The following is a 26951-nucleotide window of genomic DNA, read 5'->3' as shown; positions in this document are numbered from 1 at the left end:
GGGATATGTACAAATTTTCTTGAGAGAGGATGTTCTTTGACGTTGGATCTTTGTATACTTTCAAGCCCAATCAACGAGAAGGGAGATCCGTGAAACAGAGAGCAGCCAACAAGCTCTAGGGGATCTCCAACTGTTAGAAGGACAAATTAATTGTCACTAGCATTGCCTTGTTAAGATTTAGGGCTCAACGTGTTTCAGTGACCTCAGACCTAGGAGGAGGTTAACAAAGCTTGGGAAGAAGGATGTACCGCTGATAGTGGACACAAAGAATGCGGAATTTACGTGCCACGAGGACATGTGGCAGAACTCCCACGATAAGGAATAAATTAATAAACCCAACTCAGCAACTGTGCTAAATCAGGTCCGAATGGGTAAAACATAATTCCAGCAGGGGGAGACCACCAACTCACGGATCGCTGATCCCAAAAAAAGAGAAAGATTGGGCATGCAAGCTAATTAGCAAGAGAGAATCATTAACTGATAGAATACTAATTAATAAGAGAACTGAGTAACTTGTAGCTTGTAACAACAATTCCCTTGTTTGCTAAAACACATAAATAGTAAAAAATGTTGATAGCTGGGGTGTTTGATTTGTGGAATATCACCAAGCACCCAGGCTTGTGCAACTGTGAAATAAATTAACGTCTCACATGTGTAATTACTGGCATGTTGCACACCAGGTAACAAATCTCATTTCTGTGGACAGCAGGGTGACAGGTGTGGGAGGCTTGGGGGTGTGAGGGGAGCCGTGTGGTGTTGGGGTGATGAGAGGTGTGTAGGAAACATGGGTGTACAGGGGGGGTGTGTGTGATGGGGGGGTGAAGGAGGGAATGGGGGCAGTGACAAGGGGTTTGTGTGTGAGGGAGTAGGGGGGAAGGTCTCTCACACATAGACATTTCCAAAGAGTGGGGAGATGTCCCTGAGGAGCTCAGAATGTGGGGTCTTAACCAAGCACACTATGGCTGGGGCAGGGCCAGAGGCCCGGGGGGCTGTTCTGTCACACAGCATGCGGGTCTCTGCCCAGATTTAGAGTATTTAGGTACCTGGTTTCAGGGTCTCTTGCAGCAACCAGAGGGATACAGGTGCTCCTTGCTGCCTATGAACTAATTCAAACAGAGCTGCCAGCTCTCCAGATCAACGGTGTAGTGTGTAATGTGAGTCAGTGGGCATTTAGGCTGTAGCTGCCAGCACTGAGATTAACTAAATGTGTGTGGGAGGTGGGCACCTTAGGGCAGGGAAGTATGGTTAAAAAGTACGAGAATGTGGTCCATAAAACACGTGTGGAATGACACTTGTAGGAGCCAGGATCAGAAGAAATGCTGTGGTTCATCCCACAGCAGGTAGCAGAGCAATACTTCTCACCTGGAGTTGCGTGGGTTCAAGGACAGTCCAGAGAAGTTCAGAAGAAAGGCTGCTAGCAGCTGCTGCTCATGAAGAATTAGAATCACTGAATCATAGAATTGTTTGAGTTGAAAGGGACCCTAAAAATCACCTAGTTCCAACCCCCCTGCCTTGAGCTAGTAAACCTTTCACTAGACCAGGTTGCTCAGAGCCCCACCAACCTCACATTGAGAACTTCCAGGGATGGAGTCATCCACACCTTCTCTGGGAAATCTGTGCCAGAGTCATAAACCACATCTGGTTCAGCCAGTCCTTGAGACGAACTGGTTACTGGCCTCCAGACCTGCTGCCTCCAGTCATTTCTGTAAACGACCTCAATAGATACCAAGTCTGACACCATGCTGTGGCTTATAGATACTCAGACCAAGATGCACTCAATCCATTACCTAAATTCTTCAGTTATCCCAAGGCATAAGCATGTGGCAAAGAACTTGAGGTACTCTGGAGGCAGCTGCCTACAAGCCCAGGTGGGGCATGCTGTTTGGCCCATCATGGTGGTTGTTTTGGGGTATTTTTGTTGTTGGAGACTTAAAGAGCAGGAGCTGAAACTCAGCAGCAAAAAACTTCCTTCTTGCCTAGGAGACCAGCAGGAGAGAGTGGGAGGTCTCTGTATCCCACAGTGCTGACAGGAAAGATGTTTTCTTTTGGTCAAAAGCTGCCAGACATGCACAAAATGGAAGAGTGTATCACTAATGTTTATCTCCAGGAAACAGCTAAAAACTGGGAAAAACCCCTGGGGGAACATCTAGAATACTGTCCTGTTCCAAAGAATAAATTGAAATCACCCAAAAGATTTGACCATTTTTTCTGAGCTGAATGAAGATACAAATACTACTCTAGCATTAAATGGGGCTTAAACGACTGCAGAAATCTGTAAAACTACTAAAAAACTATAAACAGTAATTTTCTTGAGAATCAATTGTTCTGTGATATTATTGCATTACCTGTTAAGTTCCTGAATGTGGAGAATTGCAGAGATACTGCAAGGTAGGATTTCTTTCTTAGAGCCTCAGAGCCTCTTACATGCCCAGCCTCTGTTGAACTTCAAAGCAGAGTCAAATACAAAAGGCTACGAGTTTGAGCTTTTGGTCATCTTGAAAAATAAAGTGGTTTTAACAATTAAAAAAATGAAAACCTATGATTCAGCAGAGGTTAGCACTAAATAAATCAAATTCATATTTTATGTTTTCCACTGTAATCATTCATGTCACAGGTCTGACTGGTTCAATGATCCATGCTCAGATTGAAAAGTGTAGCGATTTACTTTCATAAAAGTGTAATGACAAAAAGGCTACAGAACTGTCAGTGGAGGAGAGTTTAAGCTGGTGAGGATGATATAAAGAAACCAGAAGATGGTCCCATGGAAAGGAACAAAATTCACTGGTGTGTTACTGTAGAGGCACCTGCTGAGAAGAGAATGGAGAAAAAACTGCAGTTGCACAACAAAGTGATGGAGTTTGACACTCAGAGCTCTCTCTTTAGTTAGCAAATCCACACTGTGCTTTCTGTAAGCATCAAACTGCAGCAAGAGTTCATTGTATGCCTGCTTGCTGCATTCTTGCTGTCCTTGGAGCTCTGGAACCTTCAGATCTTTGTCTACTGCTGCTGCCTCTTTCTTGAGGCACCCTCCTGCTCTCTGCATGGCTTCTTCCATGGTCTCTAGCTTCTCCTCCAGCTTCTGAATACCTTATTTTGCAGAGCTTTGCTCCTCTCCATGGCCAGGTTCAGTAGCTGCTCTTTCTCTTCATGTGCCCTCTCCAGCTTGGCCTGCAGCTCACTGCCCTGAGCCCTCTGCTGACTCTCTGCCTGCTCAGCCCTTGCAGCAGCTTGTTGGTGCCTCTCCTGTAGGAGCTGCAGCTGCTTCTTCAATGAATCCGCCTCCCGGGCGTAGATATCTGCTTGCTGGCTCTGAGCTTCCAGCAGCTCCTTCTCTCGCTCCTGGGCTCTGTGACTCTCATAAGCGTATCTCTCCTGCAAGGAGCACGGCTGCTGTGAGAGATTCCCGGCCTGGGCCACCAGCCCCAGCACTTCAGCTTCCTTCTCCCTCACGTCCTGGCTGAAGAGTGCTTCCCTGTCCTGCCGCAGGCGTTTGTTCTCCTCCCACAGCTGCACGTGCTGTTTGTTGTGTTCGTTTTTGAACTGGATCATTTTTTCATGGTTTTTGACCAGATCCATAAAGCGCCCCTCCAAAGAATGAATACGCTGGGTCTGGGGTTTAATTTTCACAGCATCCTCTGCCCTCAGTTTCTCCAGCTCCATGTTGAGCTGCTCCAGGTCTCTGCAGCATTCGTGTGTGTCATCCACTTTCTTTCTCAGTATACAGACAGGATGATGATGCTGTTCTAGGTGTGAAAGCAGCAGTGCCTCCTCACTCTGCTCCTTAGAACTCTCGGAAAGTTCCTCCAAGCCTTCTATCTTTGCTTGTCTCTGGATCACCTGTGGAGTCAGACATCCCTCTTTCTGTCTCCTAAGCCATGGAGCCCCCATCTCATGCAAAGACAAGATAAAATTTTAGAGTGGCTGCTTCTGTTAGTGACACTCAGCATAATTAAACAGTGCCCAGTGGTTTTGTGGCCAACACTGCTGCCATAAGCTGGTGATGTTTCTCTGGAAGTCGAGAGAAACTGAGGTGGGGAAACAGAACCTCCCAAAACCAATGTCAGCCAGCAACCAAACAGGCCTGCAGCCCTCCCTCTCCTCTGGTTCAGTCAGGCACACTGAGACTCAAGGATGCCAGACTCCGTGAGCAAAAGCAAAGAATGTGTGCTTAGTATTTATGCAAGGCTATTCATTTGCTGATGACTAGTTTCACTAATTATTCCTTCTCAAGGCACTGCTGTTGTAGCTACAAGAACTACTATTATATTTAGGTAAAAAGCTTGTAAGTGATAAAGCTGTAAATAATTCCTTACACAATCCTTTTCTTCTGCCTTTATTTTCTCCTACAGTTCTGTATTGTAACTGCAAATAAAACACGGAGGGTTACGTCAAACTTCTAATTGATTTACAAGATTTCTATGATAGTACATTGCATGCTAAAAATAACTGAATAGCCTTACCCCGTGCTTTGAGATTTATGAATCAAATAAAAGATCTATACAATGTTAATAATTAGTGAATGCTCTGTGGTACAAAACCTCTGTGCCTGGAGAAACAGCTCCACATCTGAGTTTTCACAGTGATCTGCCAGATTATTTTAGGCATGTAATTTTAAAAATCTGGTTCTTCATATAAAAATAAGGAAAACATTTGTATCACATATACACCAAAATGATTATTGGTGCTGAATCACACAGTATGCTACCCAGATATTTGAAAAATTAGTTTAAAACTCATCTACAAGTTTTTCACTTGGACACAGACCTGAAACAGCATGCTGATAATCAGGTTTTGTGAATTCCAAGCTTTGACTGGAGGTAAAGATAAGATGTGGGAAGAAGCCAGCTTAAAGCAAAGTTGAAAGATAATGTACAATAAAAACGAATGAACACCTGTGAAACACAAAGAATTTCAGAGCTGTGTAGTAGCAACTGCTACTACAGACACCAGCTCTGCCTCTACCATCCTGCACTCCCTCACTGTTGTTGCTACCTTGAATCCTTTGCAAATAATGGAGGAGAGGGGGAAGGACTGAAAGGTTTAGGCCATCCAGTGCAATTACAATGAAGAGCAAGGTTTAAGAAGAGAAAATTATTTCCTTACTAGGTATTTTCTTTCTGCTGTCTGTTTTTTGTCTCTCCTATTGTGGGATTCTGTTTCCATAGAGGTAAGACCCTGAATCCAGTCACTCCAGAGCTCATGACCTCATCCAGGCTGCTTGGAGCCAGGCCAGCCCCACCAGGGTGGCTGAAAGAGCTGGCAGTGTTTCTTAGCAAACAAACATTGCTGGCACTCTCAAAAGCACACAGATTTGGAAAAGGAAAGAGAATTTCCGCAAGCTTGAAGAACTCCTCGTTCTCAGCCTACTCCCTGCACATGCCAGAGGAGATCAGAATAGCAGGCTCTGACCTCAGAACACACTGAAGGTCCCTAGAAAGTAAAGACAGACCATGCCCTGAACAACTTGCAACTTTATTCAGCAGCTAATAAAAATCTGGCAGAAAGGATAGGGAAAGGAAAAATAAATGCAACTGGAAGAAAGAAGTCAGTGCAGGTTTTGCTGAATCGTCTGGAAAAGAACAACTCTCTGGAAGAGAGTGCTGTGGTAACAGACATGAAGCAAACAAGAGGAAGAGGGCACATTTCAAAAGTACGCATTTCAAAATGGGTAAAACCAAAGCAATGGGAGTTGCTGCACCAACTCAGGTTTGCAGCCTTACTTGCAGAGATGGGAGGTTTCTGAACACAGCACAAAAGGAGAGCTGAGACTTTGAAGCCTGGTTTATAGCAAGTGAAAACATTGCAATTTAGAAGATATATGTATATATGCATATACACACATATGTACTAAAAAAAAAATTATGGGCTAAAGATGAACTTGTAACATGAAGAAGAGAGGAAGGAAGTGTGCTTCTCCAGACAAGAATGAATATACATAAAGATATTCTAGAAGTGTGGCTGCTTTGATTCTTACTTCCAGTTCATCTTTATGACAAAGCATAGCTATTAATTTATCAAACAGCCCTTTAATGAGTAGCTAATTATGCACCTTTAAAATTTTGGTTATGGATGACTAAAGGCTTTCCTTTTGACTTAAGAACAAAGTAACAAGTTTCTTGAAACTTTTTATCTTAATCAACTTCCCAACTCACATTTCTCTATCAGTATATTTTCATACTACTGAAGTTAAGAATTCTGTACACGGTGAAAAGAAAGCTATTAAAAACTGGGGAGGAACTTTTGTACTTAAGGAACAGTTTTTGTTACTTGGCTCAGTTTCTTGGTTAACCCAGATGAGTACATAGTACTCCTGTGTCATTAATTAATCAAACTAGTTAAGTACAAGTGCAATGTGAAAGTAGATCTTGCATTCATGTTCAGGTTGCTTTTCAAAATTTGAGATTTGATCTATTCCTGAGGTGATACACAGAGTCTTTTGAGATACCAGAAAAATTCTGTGTCAGTCTCTAGATTAAAAGAATAGCAAGACACAGAATGTCTTCTACTTGATCAGAAGACAAGGAGAGTGTCACTGTCACAAACTAAACCTTTTATTTTGATAGCAGTGAAGTTTAGGTATAAAAATTTTGTAGAGTATTATTGCAGAGTAGAAAACACAGCAGATTACATGACACTTGCCTGTAAATCTGGAGCCTTAAGACCCCATCCCTACAATTGAACCCAAAGCTGTTTAGACTTAGCAGTATATTGGAGCTTCACGGGAGATACAACTGCAATAAAAACATTAATCCTGTAAAACTGAAGGTCGTGCTCACAGCAACCTCTGTTTTCAGGTGGAAAAATTAATTATATAGCAAATCAATACAAATAAATTAGGTGCCTATTTTTTTTCAGAATCACCATCCTTTCAGGAGTGGCTCTTCCAAGAATGTAGACTCAAAGCAGCAGCTGTGCCATGTTGGTAAGAATACATTGTTCTGAAGTGTCATGCACACGTGTTTTGTATGTCTGGTGGAGTGGAAGCTGGAGCAATTACCAATCTCATACAAAACACCTGAATCAGGAAGATATCAAAGACTGGCAAACTGCTTTTGACATTTGTAAACTCCACAGACTGCCTAGCTGATGAGAGAGAAATTGAATTCCCTGACAGTTTGAATAGCATCTTTCCTTTTTTCCATTCATGGTCTGTAATAAATACCAAGCAGCATTTAAATTTATATGATTAAATCAAGCAATTGCATTGGAGCTGTGAAGAGCTCCCTTCTTCCCTCTAACTGAAGTGAAAGATTTCACCAGCTCTTAGACTTAGCTGGAGTAAATAACTGTGCATTTCTTTTCAAAAATGTTTTCTGTCTGCATTTTGTTACACTGCAAGCTGAATGGCCAACATAAACCACTGGCATTTAATAAAAACTGAATTCCTATTTAGTTTAAATAGGCTGCATTTATTTAAAAATAAAAAAGAAAATAAAAGGAATATATTTTGTATTTTATGTATTTATCTACTGGTAGCATGCATTTCTAAAAGTTACAAACTCCAGTCTTATTTCCTATGCCTTAAAACTAAGCGAAGCCCACCACAGTCCTTCCAGTCTCCTAACGGTGGCGCTGAAGCACAGGTAAGGTCACTTCTTGCAAAAAAAAAACCAAAAAAAAACCCCCAAAACCAAAAAACACAAGCTAAGGGATACAGGTACAAACAAACAAGTGCACTTTGGAGAATAAATACCCAATATCCTTGTCATCACTAAAATTGGCCCATTTAGATCCTTTTGAGTAGCACTGGAATAAAACAAGTTTTACCTTTACATCTTCAGTACTTAAGTATTGTATGCTAGCAAGATGATTAACATGTATATAAAGCAAGCTTTTTATAACCCTGATTTTTTACAGTACATTGGAACTAAGTCCTCTGCACCTTGTAGACTAGGACATCACCAGTACCACTTCATGCCATGCTTCTCTCACTGGGGAAGTAACTGTCGTGTCCTAGAAATGTACAATTACAAGTACAGGAACTTTCAAAAAACTAAATTTTTCATGCCCATATTCCATGCTGGTGAGATCTAACATAGCATAATGAGGTTAAAAAAACACATCAATGAGCTTTAACACTAATGTTGCTGTCTTATCAGTAAGACTTCATGAACAATCCTAGCAATGTACAGAAACAGTTGACTTGCTCTAATATTTCTGCTGGTTATTTGGATCTTTTAAAGGAGCAGCAGTGCTTCAGTTAGACAACACAGTCATCCAGGTATCACAGATACCTCTAACACTGAGTTCTGTAAGCACCTTCTTTCCTGATTTTGTTTTCAGTGAATAAGAAATTTAAAAATCCCTACAGTTTACATAATTATCTGCAAGCGGATGTTTAATTTGAAATACAAAATGACATCTGACAGCACAAAACCAGAACAGTAACAGAGCAGAATCTGTCAAAAAAGCTACTGTGTTCCTCTTCCAAGTTCCACCCCCATGCTTTCAATTTCATTCCCAAGATTTCTTTTTGATACTAACAAATAAAAATCCACTTTATTTTGTCAATTTTGCAACCATAAGCATCCTGAGAGGTAGTGTATCTTCTACCCAGGTGTTCGGAGAGTTCATCATCTTCTCCCAAAGGGCAGTTTCATCTGAAGTAGAATCCATCCAATCTACTGTAGTTCCATAGCTTTTGCCTAGAAAAATGTCAGTTTTAAGAGAAATGTAACCTTAGGTACTCTAAAATTCAAATTAAGATTTACTATTCTAATTTGTAATTTAGGTTATTCTGATGAATCATGCAAGAAATTAATTTGTGAAAAGTAGTTTGTATATTGCATTTCTTGAGAAGACTCCAAACTCATCCTCCCCTCAGATCAGAGAGCAGAATAAAAGGGACAAATAGATGAATTGTATGCTTTTCCTGTTGCTGTATCTGCCCATCTTATAATGCCCTTATGCTAAAAACTTGTTTGCATTTATAATTTTTCCTATTCAGTATCTCCCAATCTTATCCTTCATTCCAGATCTGTCCTTTTATTTCCACCCACTACCGTCTTGACACTACTTTTTTGCATGAGTAAGTTTGCAAGACGTTATCAGATTTCAGGTGCAGGAATAGCATATTCTTGTACTTTAAACAGTACCAGATACAATATATGGCCAGACAAAGGTTTGTTTCTAATACTTCTCCTCGTCAGTCATCCTAACCTTCCTAACAAAACTTCAGGATGTGTTCTGAAGAATAGGTACTTTACTGAATGAAACTGTTCAACAGAAAAGAAAGACTGAAAGAGAAGAGAAGAAATGGAAAAGGGAAAAAGATAAAAAAGGGACCACTACTTTGTAAGTCAAGTATTAATGTGGTGATTGTCCAGTACCTGTTCCAAGGCCTATCCGGAGGCCTCCCAGAAAGTGATTTGCTAGTTTGTTGTGATCCCAGACTGTGAGTTCTATGCAGGCTTCTTTTAAATCTTCTGGTCTAAAGCCATCATAGACCATGGTGTGGTTGAATACTGGGTTTGTAGTTTTTGCAACCGTCCTTGTTTTCTGGCGACTTTTTCTGCTGGTATCTGGAAGAATAGTACTTCAGAGAGAAAAGGCACTGTCAGTTTACATTTGCACAGCACTGCCTGTATGAAACATACTGAAAAGGCAAAAGCTGCTGATTAACTATGTTTTGCATGTTAAAATAGGACTGAAGATAAGGTGCTTTACAGGGATGGAGTGAAGGGTCATATTCTCAGCCCCTTACAGGAAATACTGGCAGCAGGTATCCACCCTTGTGCTTCAGAGGATGGAAGGGCAAGTCAGGTGGGGAAGAGGCACAAGTGAGTTTATTTGCTGTGTTATCACTGATGACACTGAAACATTTTGTTGCTGCCAGATATTTCCCCAACCATCTTTGTTATTCCTGTCTCTTCGCATTTTTAGGTTGTATGTGGAAAGGAAGGGGAAAAAATACAACTATGCATTCACACTATTGCACTATTTCACATTTCTGTCTCCTCCCAAAATTTGCTGAGCTAAACCACGTTTTGCACAAACATGCTTTGCTTAAATGTGAATAAAAGCCAGAAGAGTTTCACTAGTCCTTCCACCAAGTGACTGAGAAGTAAAACCAAAGTGTAATAATAACAGAGAAAGCTCTCCCTGTAAGTTTTACTTGGTGGTACATACTTAGCATCTGGAATTTGTAAACTATGCATGACAATTTGCACTACAATAAAGAAGAATCAGAAAGCAATTCGGTCTTCTTTTAATATGAATGTAGAAAAAGAATATACAATTAGAAAGCACAATGGTAGCATTATTAGGCCACCGTGTTTGATGACTTCAACCACAATTCTTACCATTTAATAAAAGAGTTGAGCCTATTGCCTCTCAGAAGAGGGAGGTTATGGCATTCCTTCACCCAGATGTGGACCTCACCAGTAGATAGAGTCTTCTTTCCTGTAAAAATAAAACATCTGCTTAAGTAGATGCCTTTTAAGGGTATTTTGTCTGATGCAGCAGTTCTTGCCCATTTGTAGAAGTGATATTCAGCCTGGACTTTTTATCTCACATCTTAATTCAACATTGCTCTCTGTACTCTGGAAGTTGAAATCTTCATCCCATCAAAGTACTTGAAAGGTCACATCATGTCTGCATTCCTACAATGACTTTTCTTCTTAGTTATAACTAAGCAAACACATGCCATTGATCTTCTCTTCCCAAGATAAACAGATCAGCTTGTCATCAGCCTATGTGATGTTAGCATTTATTGCTGCTTGTACTTTCAAATAAGCTCTTTTATGGTCCTAATATATTTGATTCTTACTGACTGACTGTCTGTCTGGATTAAAGACCTGACCTGGCTTCACTCTTAGATGGGTCCACTATCTGTTGCCAGACAAGATTAAACCAAACTCAGACTGCTATAAATTTCTGCTTTCTAAATACTTGTTGCTACTTCCTACATCTAGTATTGCTTGAAATTCAGTGTGTTGTCATTGTTTAGCCCATCACAGCACCTGCCTGATGATTTATAATCACCAAAATTATTGAGAAAACAGAATTTTGTTACATATATGTATTGCATTACAAATCTTAAGATTATGACAATGAGGTAATTTCTTCATCAAAATATCTCAAAATGGTCTTTGGGGTTCTTAACTGTATTCACAATCCGACTTAATCTTCTGGGAAGAAAACAGAAAACTTATGTTGAAAGAAGCTGTCTGAAGTGAATGACAAACATTAAACAAGAGGTTTCTTTAAATTAAAAAAAAAAAAAAAGGACGAAACCACCAAAGGCTTGATGAACCCAAGTAAAGCAGCAATGATTACCTCCAATTGGATGTGGGACATACTGGAGGGCTAATTTCATCTCCCCTCTGTTTTCTAGATTAAGAGTTATTGTTGAAGTCTGAAATGAAAAAGAAATTAAACCAAAATTCTGATATTAAGATGGTACTGCACTTGCTCCATACCCTCAGAAGCCTTACTCCATATTTGGTTAACAAGTGCCTTCAGAAATCTGTTGCAGCAATATGACAATGAGAAATATTTTGAAATTCCTACTCCTTAGACTGTGAGAAAGTTTTTCCTACTGCAATACCTAGCTGACTAAAAGACATCTCCAAACTGTAATTCTGTTTACCAGTGTATAAGCATTTATGATTATAATCAGCACAGAACCCACACAAGACCAAGCCTAAATAATGACTTGGTTTTGCACTTACACAGCAGAAAATGCAAAACAGCCAACCTACCCTTGGCTTGAGAGGAAACCAGTTGATCTGCTTATTGGATGGATCATTCCAGTCCCAAGCTCCTAAATCCAACTCTACTTCACCAAGGAAGCTGTTCCTCCCAAAGGTATCATTGTGCCAGACAGAGATATTGAGGCTTTGATTCTTTAGGAGCTCCTTCTCAATTTTATACTGCCAAGAAGAAGTAAGAAAAAAAAATTTAAACAAGCTGAATTTTTACTAGTGCTGTGTCAGAAAGTGATACGGTTAGAAAAAAGTGTCTGGGTTTATACATCCATAACTGCTCACTTCTGCATTTCAGAAAGCAAACAAACCACAATAAAACTTAACTATTTACATTTTATTTCTACCATCATAAGCTCAAACATGGCTCATGTTTGTTTACAAGACGTATAAAACCACCAGTGTTCTCAGTGCTGGATCCAGAGATCACTGCAGAGTTAACCTACCAATGGAAGTACACAGCCAGCTCTCATGCTAATGTCCCTTTTGAGTGCAATCTAGACCTGTGCCCAAAAGCTGAGGTTCTTCAACATCACACATACAGTATATTATATCTAGTAATAGTTTGATAAATACCCGCAGTATTTCATTATAGACTGGATTAAAAGTTTTCTTTTTGACAGAGGTCTTCCGTTTGCCCAGTCTGTATTTCTCTGGAAGCAGGTAGGTCTTTACATACCTAAAATTTAGACAAGGTTGTTAGAAGAGTTAAAAAAAACCCCAAAAGCTAAAAAATTCAGACCCTCTCTAACTTCATCTTTGAAAACAGACGAGTATTTGCTTACAAAGTAAAATAAATCCACTTGAGTAGACATTATATTATTCAGCTTGTATATTTAAGAATTAGAACAGCAGTGGTGATGTATAACATCATCACTTTCTTGTAATATCTGGGAAAATCTGTTGTAATGTCTCCTCAGCACACGAAAATACAGAATATATACCTGTAGCAGGCCCAAATATCATATTTCTAGGTGCTAATCCTACTGAAAACATATCAAAGTGGGATTTACCATCTGAAAAGTGGCATTTTAAAAGATAATTTAACATTCTTAAGGTTTTAATTTCCTATGTTAATATATATAGGCACCAATTTATAAGGGCGGTCCTATATTCAATCAGAGTAAAATAAAGAACCACAAAGCACATTATAGCCTCTTCATCTATTTCTTGGATGGTTTACTCCAGCAGGTTAGAGAGACTGGAGAACCCCAGCAGTTTTCATTTCCACATTAGAAGAAAAACTTCCATTAGAAAAGAAATGCATTCTTTGTACTTACGGGTCTGAACGCTGCCGCTTAACATCTGCTACTGCCAGGTCTTTACACTGGCAAATAAAGATGTGAAGCTCATTCAGCTTTTCCACATAATCAATGGCAAACTGAATGTTCCCCTTCACATCAACATTGCCAAAGTCTGCACTGTAGATGCTCATTAGGCTGCCACTCACCTGCATCGTACAAAAGAAGAAATATTTTCCAAACATTGCATTTCACCAGATACTTCAGGATCGGGATAGAAGTTGTGCCCAGGATTCAGGCAGTAAAGAAATCAACTGCATCTCTTTAGATGTAACAGTAAAATGTAATGGACACTATTATACAAGCTTCTCAGCAAGTAGATTAATGAAAGAAAGGTATTTGGAAATCAAAGGTGTTAGGCCAGAATTCTTAGAGACAAATTTGAATGGGTTAACTGCATTGAGATAGAAGAAATTAAATTATAGGATGTTGTAGATCTGAAGATTGCCTGTGCTCAGATCCTTGAAATATTACTGCTAAACCTTCCCAGCTGATCTTCCTTGCAGAAAGCAGAGCCTAATAGTTTAGGACAACAGACGTCCTCAAAATATGAACAAAAAGATGAATAGATAAAGTCTATATGGCTGAATTATGTACCTAAACATGCAATTAAATGAAACACTGAAAATTAAATACTAAATACAGAGAAGAAGATATGTGTATACATATATATACTTTATCTCAACATCCTTTTCCAAAATTTTGTTTTGCTTACTCAAAGTCCACATAAACCAATGACTTCTGGTTAACTAGTTGACTCAACTACACATCTGATATACCAATAATAACTCCTGCTTTCACTTATTTCTCTCCCCTTCCTCCCTTTCTAAATGTTTGTTCTGTATGAATTGTTCCTCATTTTCAGCTACAAATGTAAGCTCTAAGGGTAAAATCAATACCTTTGTTCAGAGCCCTGAACAAGCACCAATATATTACTAGAAAAAAAATCGAAATTCATTTAATTTTACTTTACTTGCTTCAGGCAATTCCATGCAAGGAATTATGTTATGTTCATATAACAGAAGTGGAAAGAAGGACACAGAGATTACAAGGGAAGAAAGAGAAGATGAATGAGAAAAGAGCCAAGATAGTATTGGAAAAATTAGCAAAAGCAAAGTGCCATTAAAATAATGCTTTGGTTTACATACAGAGGATAAGGAGGCCATGCCAGAAGAGCTGCTAAGATTGGTTAGAGAGCTGGGACTCTTCTTGATTCTGCCAAAGGAATAACTGCTTTCTGATGCTGTATCTGTCTCTCTGTCATCACTCTACAAAAACATCGCAGAAAGAAAGTCTGTGTACATTGTTTATAGCCACAAGAAAAATTTTAAAAAAACAAAACCAAACAAACAGAATTTTAATGCACATTGAGACTCAGTGGAAGTCTGAATTTAAATTCCCTTGTAGTGCATCATGAATAATATTTCTTGAATTAGGTCACGCATTTAAAGTTGAAAGAGAGTTTTTCTGATGAACAGCCTACACTGATATTTTTTTTCAGCAGTGATGCAACTAGGTTCGGGGGTTTGTTTGTTTGTCTGTTTTAAATCTCAAGTAGCAATGAAAAATTACTAAGTTAAGTTTATTGGGACAATTAAACTCAACTTCTCTGCATCACTGTCTCATGCAAGTGATAATACTCAGTTCTTTTACCAGTCCTTTCTGTTATATAGTAAATGCTGTCAGTTCAGTGCCTCTCTCTTAAGGGCAGCTGGCCAAAAGGTAACAGTCAGAGAACAGCACTGGATACTGTGAATGGTTTTTGTGAAGACCTTCTTGCAAGAGGGCAAGCAGGGCTTTGCTTTTCCATGAGGGAATGGCAGTTTCTGTTTCCTTGGTCATTATCAGGTTACATACTCACAACCCCATTGTATCTCAGTGCTATCTCTGCATTAAAGGATTGATCCCCTTCCCACATGTGCCTTCCTACGCAAGCTGTTAACAGACAACTTCATCTTCCTGCTGTATTCCACCCCGGAACAATTTACAAGGTCTCCCTGCTCCTTCAAACAGTTTTGAACTGATGTCATAAATCTTCTAATAATAGATAAAAGGTTAGTAAACAACAATTTCCATACATATTATGAAAATAGGTATTTGTATAAACAAAGATTTAGCATATAAAGACCTTTTCAATTTGCTTATAAAATCTGGTTATGTCTATTCTGTTAAGCAAAAGCAGACCAGGATTGCTCCTCTGCTGAGAGGTCAACGATAAGGACTGAATAATGTCCAGTCTACCTAGGGCAAAGCTTGTTGAGAGAAAATTGCTTTGGAGAGTTGCTGTTTGGGACTGCACAAAATAAATACAGAGACTGACGTAACAGTTAAACAGTGTGGATAATCAGTCCAGTTACATGGACTCTTTGGAAGACAGAAAAATCCTACATCTTCCTACAGGGAAGGATATTTGGTGATTAGACAAGGGGGAATTGGCTTTAAACTAACTGATGATAGGTTTATATAAGATACTAGGAAGAAATTTTTCACTGTAAGGGTAGTGAATCACTGGCACAGGTTGCCCAGTGAAGTTGTGGCTGTCCCCACCCCTGGAAGTGTTCAAGGCCAGGTTGGATGGGGCCCTGAGCAACCTGGTGTAGTGGAAGGTGTCCCTGCCCATGGCAGGGGGGTTGGAACTGGATGATCTTCAAGGTTCTTTCTAAACCAAACCATTCTGTGATTCTTCTGATAGAGAATCATAGATGTCATTGGCCTGACAGTTCAAATTGCTTATCACTTTCAAACTTCAATGTCATTTTAGGAGATTTGAATATGACCTCAGAGCTTATTCCAAGGTTCACACCATGATGATGATAACAACAATAATCAAGCATGGCATGTTGTTGGGAGTTCTGAAATTTTACTTGCACAGAGTTAATGGTCGGATACCCGAAACTATAATATTTCAGAGATGGTGCTTACCTCTTCCTGTAAGAATGAGGGTACGGACTTGCTCAGTCCTTTGAGTTTTTCAGGGTTGGAAAACAGTTTATCAGGCTGTGAAGTCACTGTGGAAACTGAAAAGCAGTAATTCAAAAGGCTTCAAAAACATGTTTGTACATCAGAACAGTGAGATTCCGTAACAGGACACAGTTAGAAGCAAACCACTTTGGATGAAATACATGCACATGCACAACCAGCTTGGACGCAAGGGGACCTTTTCCCCCATAGTACTCAGAGAAGCTATCATTAGGAAGAATAATCTGCTTTGGCATTGTCTATAACAGTGACCAACAAACTTTGACAGGACCAGATATGCTCCTTGACATGAGGTAGCCTGGGTGCTACAAGCAAATTCTGAACAAAAGTGATTAAGAAAACATTGCAGATTTCCTTCTAAATTTTCTTCCTAGAACAAGAATAAGCACATTTGTGCACTAACAATATCATCACTTACATTAGAATCATCATAATATTCTTAGTAAGAAGTCAGCATACAAGCGAAACTCTCTTCTATTTACTCAATTTAACTGCAATAGGCAAATTTGTGTACATCAAGCAAATTCTAGACCTGACCAAGGAAGTTGCAAGTATTCCTACTTAATTATAAGATGCATATCTTATTAATGATGCACTTTTTGCACTCTGTCTCTTTCATACATGCATACCTCTACTGCAGCTCACTTCTGTACTCTTTCACTGCACAAAACCTAATTGTACAAGCTAGGCTTGCAAAAATCCAGTGTGCAGTAAGCTCATGATCCTCAGAATTTTTCATGCTCTAGCCCCACTTTTATTTAGTAACACACAAAGATGAACTGCATGCACATTGTGAGATGCCCTCAATATCATGTGACAGAAAATGATTTGGCAACAAACAGCTACAGGAGCACATATTTCTTGCATAAAATGAAACACTGCACACAAGGGAATTGTTTGCGAGCTGAGTGAAGCTTTTACAAAGCTTTTGATGTCAAAACTCAGCTAGTGCTCAACAGATCAGTTACTGTCAGTATGCAGTTAGATGTAGTACTTAGAGCAAGTATCTAGTCCAGATGTGCAACTTGTTAGTTGGTAAGAAAAAGTATTGTTAACGTATTAGTCCACTATCAGAGAAGTCTCTCCAGTATCTGCTAGAAGAATCCTCTTACTCACTTTCTGCTGCATTTTCAGTCCTCTCTTGATGCTGATCAGGTTTCAGACCTGCTCAGTGCAGTATTAACAGTCACTCAGCAGCACAGTTTTGCAAGGTTATGAATAGCATCAATATACTTTGCATGTGGGATTTTTCTGCTTTTTGGAGGGTATGGAGTTTTTCTACTTCCCCAGACCCCATTAAATTTGCAGGGATTTTTTCTTTCCAATAGTTAGTAGTGGTTTAGGTATTAGGCCTGTATGGCTATTAGGGTCTGTTTGACTTTGATGCATCATGGAGCCTTTCTATTTATGCAAACATAAATTCAGAACTAAGGACATGACTCAGTGGTGAACTTGCCCATGCTGGGTTAATGGTTGGATTTGATGATCCTAAAGGTTTTCTCCACCCTAAACAATTCTATGATTCTGTTACTGTGTTTTGCATTGCTGTTCTCCTTTGAGGAGCTGGATCATGACAAAATATGGGATAAGTGTACAAGCTAAAAAAATAATCTTTTCACTGTTCCAAAAGAACAGCCTTATTCTGCCTGTACAGCTATCAACTTCTTCTGTGTGTCATTTTTCCATAACTTCAATCTCAACAAATTAAATTCCCCCTGCTCTTTTCAGGTTAGTCTCTACACATTCACACTGAATGCTAAACTGGCAAGTCTCCACTTGAAAGCAGAGTGCAGGATGGTGCTTAAGTCTTGTTGTTGCTATCCTAATATGCTATGACTATCCTACTGACACTATGGGCCACTGGAATGCACAATGCTTTAAAGCATCTAAACCATAAAATAAAAAATACAACTGCACACAACTGTTCTTTTAAAACTGTAGTGCTCCAATGCAGTAAATAAAGAACTGTGTGCTATATTCCACCATATTCAATATTATTTGATGGCTTTCAATTCCGTTTATTTTGACATGTTCTTGGAGCAGGTTTGCTTTTTATTTTTCTTAGACTCAGAATTTCTAAAGATACATAGAAAAATTTAACTTAAAAGGTATTAATGAATTGATGATATCAGCAGTAGCTGATCTGGAAATTAATTTATTGCTTAGAATAATGCTACTTTATAGGACTAAGGCAGGGATATTAAGAAAGGTTCCTTTCCAACTAAGGTATTCTGAAGAGTATTTTGCTCTAGCAAAAGTCATCTTGGATCTTACAATGCGACAGATAAACAAATTGAATATTTACTGAGGCCAATTTCTTTCAGCTGAGCTTGTGTTCAAGGCTCCCTATGATTTCAGTAATGCATAGGCTGAATGTCTGATGGCCAAAAGAATACACTGATAAGTGGCACAGTTTCTACAGATACAGGAGGACATAAATAGATTACTTTAGAATCAACACCACAACAGAATTCTGCAAAAGCTTTCCAGCCATGCTGAGGTCAACCAAATCTAAAAACACGATATAATTCTTGGTTAAAACAAAAATAAACATCTTCGCTAGCAAACAGAGGCCGTTGAAAAAGCAACAGGTTTCCATGCAGACACAAATGATATTTACCATCTTCAGCACTAAGAACTAATTCTTCCTTTGGTTTATTTATTTTTTCTTTATCTGTGCAGGAAAAAATAACACAGTTAGAAACTTTGTTATTCAGCATAAAATGGATGGCAGTGACAATCACAGAACTAAGGGTAATGAGGAGCAAAACCACAGACAAAGCAGCAGAGCCATGGGAACAGTTAAATTCAAGAGAGGCTTTTACATTACATTCTACCTCAAAGCCTACATCCAAGTAGGGGTTTCACGGTGACATAGTTTCTATCGGCGTGTTGTTGAAACAATGTTAGTGCACACCTAAAAGCTAGAAACCAGTTAGAAGCAAGCAGTAGCATAAGTAGTATTAGAACAATTTGCCAGTATCTTTCAAAAATCTACATCTCCATGCTTCAGTTCACAAATGTAAGTTCCATTTGTGTCTTCCCCATTAGACATACACATGAAAACACTCAGGGGCAGGGTGAAGTGAGACAGGAATAATAATTTTTAAAAAAAACAAGGAATCCAAGGAGGCTACTGAGGGAAGTACAATATTATCTCACTGTATTCTCTTAAAGTAAGTTTCATCTATTTACTGCTAGAATACACAGGTGGACCATTACATTAAACTAAGTTTTTCATGCTTTCATTGTCTACTTATTTGACCCAAGCCAGAAACTAGGAGGCAATGACAGTTGTTGCTCATTACTGTTTTGGGTCACTGCCAATACTTCCACAATTGAAAAACTATCCAGGAAATAGTTAATCACTTATCAACACAGTGCACTCCTGGAAGATGTTTGCTTCACAGACCAGCCTTGTTCCAAAATTAACAGCAAGAACTGAAAATTAAACTGTATAAGAAAAGAATCTGGTTCCAAAGTACAACCTCCATACAGTTTATTGAGAAACAAAAACAAAGCCACGACTTGGCAAGGCTGTATGGAAGACCAGCATGAACACATTTAAGCCAAACTGGGGGTCATGGGAGACACACAGAAGCTTTGTGCTCACTTGAGGTGGCTGATGGAATGTCCTCTAGACTTTTGGAAGGCTTTTTCCTATCTGCACTCCTTTTCAAAGCCATCAAAACAGGGTTTAATTCTTCTTCAGAACCTGTTACAAGACAAAACACATGAACACTGCACACACACACAGGTCACTTTAAGTAAGTCAATGAAGAATCACAGGTTTCTCATGAGAATCTATTTTGACAGTCAGCAAAGACAGTGAACGTTCAATGAAAATACGAGATAAATCCAAAATAAAATAAACATCTAATTTTAAGGGTCCATTTGTTCTCTGTAAACACTCTCAGTTATCAGCACAGACAAGTCTGACAAGTGATTTGACAGCCAAGTGATTTGCCCTGTGTAGGTGTAGGTCTATCTTTACTGAATAAAATCAGCATTTGGGGCAATTATTGCACTCAGCTGGTTAAATTAATACAGGATAAACTCAGATTGTAGCCATTTTGTAACCATCTTTTCATGAATCAGCACAAAAGAAAATTTTAGTTTTTTCCCTTTGTGCAAATGTCTGTTATAGTCTTTTGCACAATGAAAGTAATTTTGTTTCAATGTTTGAGTAACCAAAAAACCCCAACAAAACCAACTGATCAAAACCACAAAAATACCAAACACCAATTCCCCACACACACCCAAAAAAAACTCCAATAAATAAACAAAAGCCTACCAAAAACCCCACAACAAACTGAGCTTTGAATGTATTTGGAACCCTGAAGTTATATAATTGTCTCCAAAAGTAGAATCAAGACAGACCTAGTTCCTTCAGAAATCTTTAAGACTTTCTTTCCTCCCTATCTCGCTTTCCTCCCCCTCCACCAACCAATCACAGTGTTACTGCCTGTAATTATGGGTGAAACCAAATTATGTTTGATTTTTCCTCACTTTTTCTTCACTTATCTTGAGTTTTCGCTGACTTTCTCTGGAAATTCAATTTCAAAACAGGCTCAGATGCAAGCTGGCAGGCCATGGGAACTTCATATATTTCTCAGATTCTCCAGAAGAAGAAAATATTCCCAGTTTCTCAGTATGAGACTAAAAAGGTTAATTTTTCTCCTCTATCTTAAGCTCTTTTATGACTATCATACACTATACATTGACTAGAACTGCCATTCAACCAAATCATGTGAATCCTAGTAAATTGACTCCATTTATATGGCCATTTTTCAGTGCAACAGGCAGCAATGCCAAATGAAACAGCACAGAGTACTGGTATTATCCTTATATCCAGATATTCTACTGATAAGTATTTATCTTTGGAGACTAGCCAGTCAAACTAAAGAATGAACCCAGGGAGCCACTGATATTTTTTTCTCTTTTAATCCAGTATATTTGAAGGGATTACTAGACTGATTGGTACAAATGTATTAATTTGAAGGCAATGTCACATGGGATAAGAAAAGTGTAAATCACAAAGACTGAATTGATCCGTGCTGCTAAACTATCCTTACCAAAAAAGGCTTACCCAAATGCAGTATGTGTCTGTTAAACACTTTCCAATCAAACAACTTAATTAGTTCTTCCCACCCCTCCCAAGCAAATATCCAAATCTCTCAATTAAGGAAGTATCACACAGACTTTTCATTAACATATTTCAAGCTGGATACAAAAAAAATTATTGTAGCCATGTTTAACTCGGCACCATGAATTTTAGAAATCAGATAGCTCACGAGCTGAACTTTCGGTTCCAGAGTGGAAATCAGAGTTTCCATCTGAAAACTTGGATCCCAAATTTAAGTTGTTGCCTTCCTCTTCATTGTTATCCTCATGCTGAGACATTAGGCAGAACTGAAATTCTTCTGACTGAGAGGAGTTGCTCTCATCTTTAAGTGGTGTACTTGCTCTCCTGAAATTCACCAGTGCTCGAAATTCTGAGTTCTGTTCAGAAGCCTCCAAGAATGTGCTTTCATTCATCTCTTTTTTATATATCTCAAATGGTTTGATTCCAACCATATTGGTCTTGCCTTCCAAGGGATGAAGATCAACAGGAACCATGATTCTCTCTCCTATTTTCTTAATAGCTCCATCTCTTTTAAAACCAGAAGCTTCAATTTCACTTACTGCAAGATCATTAACTGAGGCTTTGACATATTTTTCTCGAGCTCCCTCTTCAAGAACTATCTTCATTTGTGTATCATAACTACTTCGGGCATTGTATGGCTGTGACCTTGTCATGAATAGAGTCCCTTTTTCCGAGGGAAATGTATGATCCTTAAATTCTTCTTGCTGATATAAATCTTTGGATATTGGACATGAAACTGCAGATGCTTCCTGAAGAAGTTTTTCTAAAGAGTGACTGAATTCAAATTTTGCAGTATTTGAAACAGAAGTTTTTTCTATTATTTCTTGTATTTCTTGAGGGTGATCTCTGTCTCGTTGATGTGGAACACGTGTACCTATACTAGTCTGTATTTTATCATGAATTTTCTTATCCATATTTTCCAGCACAGAAGCTGGTGCTTCAGAGACCTCTTTTCGTGGATCTTGAAAATTAACATCAGACCCTCTATATCCAGTGCTGGACAGTGCAGATCTCTCTGTGGTCTCACCAATTCCCTGCAGCAGCCCTCCATCATGCTCATAGGCTGTGCTCATAGCTTCCACCTCAGCAGTCCCCTGTACTGTGCTGTCAGCACTTTTGGGCTTAGGAGAGGGTGCTTCAGAGGCCTCCTTCAGCATCCTCTCTACAGCAGAACTCAAGCCACTGGCCTTGGCTGGAGCAACAGACTTTTCTATATTCTCAGTGATTTCCTGAGGTACCTCTCCACCGTGCTCATAGGTCATGCTTTTAGCTTCCACTTCCAGAGTTCTCTGTGCTGTCCTGTCAGCACATTTTGGTTTAGGAGGGGATGTTTCAGAGGCCTCCTTCAGCAGCTTCTCTAAAGCAGAACTCAAGCTACTGTCTGAAGATGGAGCAACAGACTTTTCTATTATCTCATGGATTTCCTGCAGCAGCTCTCCCTCACACTGGCAAGCTGTGCTTTTAACTTGCACCTCAGCAGTCCTTTGTGCTGTGCTGTCAGCACGTTTGGGTTTAGGAGGTGGTGCTTCAGAGGCCTCCTTCAGCAGCCTCTTTAAAGCAGAACTCAGGCCATTGACCTTGGATGGGGCAACAGATCTTTCAATGGTCTCCCTGATTTCCTGCAGCACCTCTTCATCATGCTCGTAAGTCATGCCTTTATCTTGCACCTCGGCAGTTCTCTGTGCTGTGCTGTCAGCACGTTTGGGTTTAGGAGGGGGTGTTTCAGAGGCCTCCTTCAGCAGCTTCTCTAAAGCAGAACTCAAGCCACTGGCCTTGGATGAGGCAACAGACCTTTCTACAGTCTCACTGATTTCCTGCGGCACTTCTTCACCATGTTCATACGTTGTCCTTCCAACTTGCTCCTCAGCAGTGCCCCATGCTGTGCTGTCAGCACGTTTGGGTTTAGGAGGTGGTGTTTCAGAAGCCTCCTTCATCAGCTTCTCTAGAGCAGAACTCAAGCCATTGTTCTTGGATCCAGCTACAGACTTCTCTATGGTCTCATGTACCTCTTCAGGCTGACCAGTAGCTTCTTGGTGTGCTGATTCTACGCTGCAATTAGTTTCTGATATACTATTCCAGTCATCATATGTTTTCATTCCCACTCTTTTGTATTCAGAAGGTTGGGATAAAAGGGTTTCTTTGAGAAGGCTTTCCAAACCAGCTTGAGACCTCTGAGAGCCCTCAAGAGTATCATCCTTTTCTGCTGCCTGATATTGTATATACAAAGGTTCAAATTCCCTAAACAGTTTTCTGAGACTTTTTCTGTTCTCATGCTTATCTGTTGATGACACATTCACTTGTCCTGTACTTTTGCCTATTTCTTCTCCTTGATCAACAGGAGAAATGTCATGACTGTCTTCCCCTGTTCTCTCAAAGACCTTGCATAGATTTGACTGAAAATGTGTCCTTTTTAAAACGTTTTCTTTTAGGTTTAAGCTACATGACATCTCAGAGGCTTCCTTTTCTAACTTCTTTAGACATAATTTAAATATATCAAGCTCACCTTTATGTAGAACAACTTTATCCACAGTCTCTGCAACTTCCTCTTTATCCAAAGGAATAGTCTTGATTTCCCCTTTTTCCACAGGTAAATATAGTTTATCACCTACTACCGTCTCCTCTTTATCACCAGGTGACTGGAGCTGCAAGGATACATGATGATCTTTTGATGAAACAATGCTTTCTTCTGTATGTTCTCTAACCTCTTGCTCTGGAAGACCCATCTTTTCCTGGGATTTTAAGATAACTGGTTGCCTGTCCAGGTGGAGAGAGTCTGTATTTTTTGTGTGCGTCACATTCAGACCTTTTAGGATGGGAGATCCTAAAGACGTTTTGCATTCCACAGAATCTAGTTTCTGTGGTTTTTCTCTCTCAGAGGTTTGGGTTTGCTGTTGAATTAACCCTTGCTTGTTCACATTATCTCTGCCTTTATCTTCCTTTGATTTTCCTTCATAGGTTATTGATCTACTATTATTTGGCATAGAATCATCTTCCTGATCAATGCTGCTCTGGAATTTAACTCCAGTATCCCAGAAGTTTCTCAGACTCTGAAAGTGTGAAGGCTCTAAAATTTGATTCTTGGACTTTTCATTCATCTTTTCTTTTAAAGACAAAACCTGGAAACTGGGCTTCTGTTGGGAAGAAGGAGCAACTTTCCCTTTAAGAGTTTCCTTCTCATCTTTGTCTTTGCTTTTTGAGGAAGCTGAAGTGACACCAGGTCTGGGATACAAGTTACTGGCTTTTGGGAGTTCTGTACGTTCACAAGCTTCATCAGATTGAAGTGTCCCTCCTGGCTTTCCAAATGCATGGCCTGGTCCAGATTCAAAAGAGTGGTGACTTTTGTTTCTTGAAGCCTGGCTTGCACAACTTAGTTCAGAACTTCTTAATGTATTCTTGCTCTGACCATGCAATGCCTTAGGTAGATACACTGCAGATTGTTTTAGTTTGTCACTTTCTCTGAGACCTGTCAATGCACGGCCACCTGAGGCATCAGCATTGCTACTAACTTCTTTCTCTCCATGACTGGGGACAGTTTTATCCCTTTCCCAGAATGCTCTGATCTCCCTTATTCTTCTTTTTTCTTGTATTGCCTTCTCTGATTCACATTTCTGAGCTGGTAGCTTGTGCTCTTGATGTTCCAAGAGATTTGATTTTTGATTTTGTTGTTTGATTACTTGACCACGTTCTTTTTCTTCAACTCTTGTATAATCAAATTCAGTTAGTGATTTATCATTTTGCTTTTTATTTGCTTCCCCTGTCTTGGGCTTCACTCTCTCCTTTATCAGCTGCATGTCTTCTGAAGTGAAGGATGTAGATGAAATACTGCTCTGTTGTTTAATCTTTCCAAATGGTCTCTCTTCTGTATCTTCTGTTTTTTCATGCATGCCAAGCCTATTGTATTCTGTAGGAAGAACTACTGTTCTGATTGACACATCCACTTCCTCTCTGGGCTCCCTGCCTTGGGACTTCATTGATACAAGTTCCTCATCTTCAGTACTAGAACTTCTTTTAAACCAGTCTAAAACTTTTGATACAGATTCATCATCCACTTTCATGAGTTCATCAACATGTTTGCGAGGCTTGAAAGTGGCTTTAGCATCTCTCTCCTCAACAAGATCAGGCTTACCTTGTTGAAGACTTGTAGAATTGGTATTGGACACTTCACGTGCTTCTGTTTCAGCAGAAAGCTGATGTCCATCTACAATGTAAACAAACTTATCAGAATTATGACTCAGACATATGACTAAAAATGTTTCATCTACCTAGAAAATTCTCAGAATTTTTTTAACTGTTAGTGAAGAAAAGAGTTCTCTGTCCTTGTAATTTCAGAATGAACCATGGGCAATAGAGTGAGGAAAATTCCCGCTCTGAGACATCCTACTGGAATCGTTGCTTTTAAGGGTACAAACCAAGAAGATGAGTTAAATCCATTCTTAAAGGAAATGCCTTAATTGAAGGAAGGCTGGGTGTGACACACGCACAGAGGTTAACAATCCAGCATATTTGTGTTTAGTCCCATAAGCAAATCCCTAAATTATATCTGAATTACTCCCAAGGACAACTGACAGCACTACACTAAAATACCATCCACAGAGGTGTCTATACTGGCTCTCATAAGATTACCAGTAGGAGATCATAAAAATTTTTTAAAAATTGATTATTTAATTCTGCAGCAGCACATTCCTGCAGTAGCACATTCCTACTACTGTTTCCTAGTTGTTAATTGTTAGCTTGAATATGTGTTCTATCCTATCTCATTCAACTTTTCACTTCTATTAGACTCTTACCAGTAAAGTTTTTATGTGACTCTGATTCATGGCTCAAGATCTGGTTAGATTTTTTTTCATGTGTCTCATCAACACTCTGTTCATTATTGCTGTTTGACAGGATATTGTTGGAGGTCTTCTGTGGAGTTCCAAGCTTCTTGGGAGTAACTGTATTTGTCTGGAAGCTTTCACCTACGGGGAAGACTGGTCTGCTACTGTCACAAGGGCTGGATGCAGATGTGTCTTCTTCTAAGTCATCTGCTGTTTTCACTTGTAAAGTTGATGAATAGGTTTCCAAAGGCTTTGCCACAGAAATTTGGTTATCCCCAAGTGAATGTGATTGAACAGCATAATTTCCACAATTCTCTTTTTTGTCAGGTTTTAAGATATCATGCTCTCCTTTTCCTTTACCGTGGTACAGCTGCGGGCTTTGCAGAGGTTTTCCTTTACCTGAGCTAGATGAAAACCTCACTTGTTTCAGTTTTTCCAGTGAGTTTTGTGCGGAGTCTTCTCCTTCTTCCGTAAGAGAGTTCTTCTCACTCTCTCCTTCAAAAATAGTTGCAGTAGAAAGACCATTCTTTTTCTGAACATCTAACATCTGACTGACCCGAATTTCTGAGTCAGTGGAACTTGAACTTGAGCTACGCTTCAGAATGCCCCTGGGTGGGGTACCAATGCCATTAATCCTCTCGGTCTGCTTGGCTGGTTTGGGAACAGGGTCTTCTCTTTGTGATACAGAATCTGCTGCTTTGTGAATTAGTTTCCTAGCTTTTGGGACAGGACGCTTAACTAGTTCCTTCTGTGATTCATCACTAAGTTCTACAGAAGGCTTCTCAGGTTTATCTGTTCCATCATTTTGTACATTTGATTTAGGTGGGCTGTCTTCTGAGAGTGACCAAATTTCTGTAAGACATAGAAGAGCTCATGAGTTTGCTTGACATTTGCCAGTATAAACAGAAAGATATGACAGTGCAGATCTAAAATGCAGTGATTGTACTGGTTTATTGAAAACAACTGCAGACAGTAATTTTACATAGGTGTTGATTTTATTTTT

The 26951-nt window shown here is 39.4% G+C and overlaps 2 protein-coding genes across 6 annotated transcripts in view; both read right to left on the bottom strand.

The window, feature by feature from the left end:
• Positions 1–2692: 2692 nt before the first annotated feature.
• On the bottom strand, positions 2693–3888 carry CCDC89 (coiled-coil domain containing 89). Its single transcript, XM_014875704.2, is given in 2 exon segments — positions 2693–3087; positions 3090–3888. Coding segments are annotated over 2 exon segments (1194 nt in total).
• A 2645-nt stretch (positions 3889–6533) lies between these two features.
• SYTL2 (synaptotagmin like 2) overlaps positions 6534–26951 on the bottom strand; it is a 54469-nt gene continuing 34051 nt past the window's right edge. For 2 of the 5 annotated variants that reach the window (XM_088159269.1, XM_088159270.1), the window contains 13 exons: positions 25919–26800; positions 21280–25329; positions 19599–19700; positions 18606–18659; positions 15929–16023; positions 14155–14274; positions 12986–13155; positions 12282–12384; positions 11703–11873; positions 11278–11356; positions 10302–10401; positions 9330–9535; positions 6534–8645 (listed from right to left, as the gene is read on the bottom strand). In XM_088159269.1, the coding sequence (XP_088015395.1) occupies positions 8500–8645; positions 9330–9535; positions 10302–10401; positions 11278–11356; positions 11703–11873; positions 12282–12384; positions 12986–13155; positions 14155–14274; positions 15929–16023; positions 18606–18659; positions 19599–19700; positions 21280–25329; positions 25919–26800 (6278 nt within the window). In that variant the 3' untranslated portion in view covers positions 6534–8499. Of the gene's footprint in view, positions 8646–9329; positions 9536–10301; positions 10402–11277; positions 11357–11702; positions 11874–12281; positions 12385–12985; positions 13156–14154; positions 14275–15928; positions 16024–17101; positions 17150–18605; positions 18660–19598; positions 19701–21279; positions 25330–25918; positions 26801–26951 lie in introns of all 5 variants that reach the window. The other 3 variants (XM_088159271.1, XM_088159272.1, XM_088159273.1) reach the window with 3 other exon arrangements.

This window comes from Sturnus vulgaris, chromosome 2, assembly GCF_052056855.1.
Source record: "Sturnus vulgaris isolate bStuVul1 chromosome 2, bStuVul1.hap1, whole genome shotgun sequence".
Lineage (NCBI taxonomy): Eukaryota > Metazoa > Chordata > Aves > Passeriformes > Sturnidae > Sturnus > Sturnus vulgaris.
This window is presented reverse-complemented; position numbering and strand designations above follow the sequence as displayed.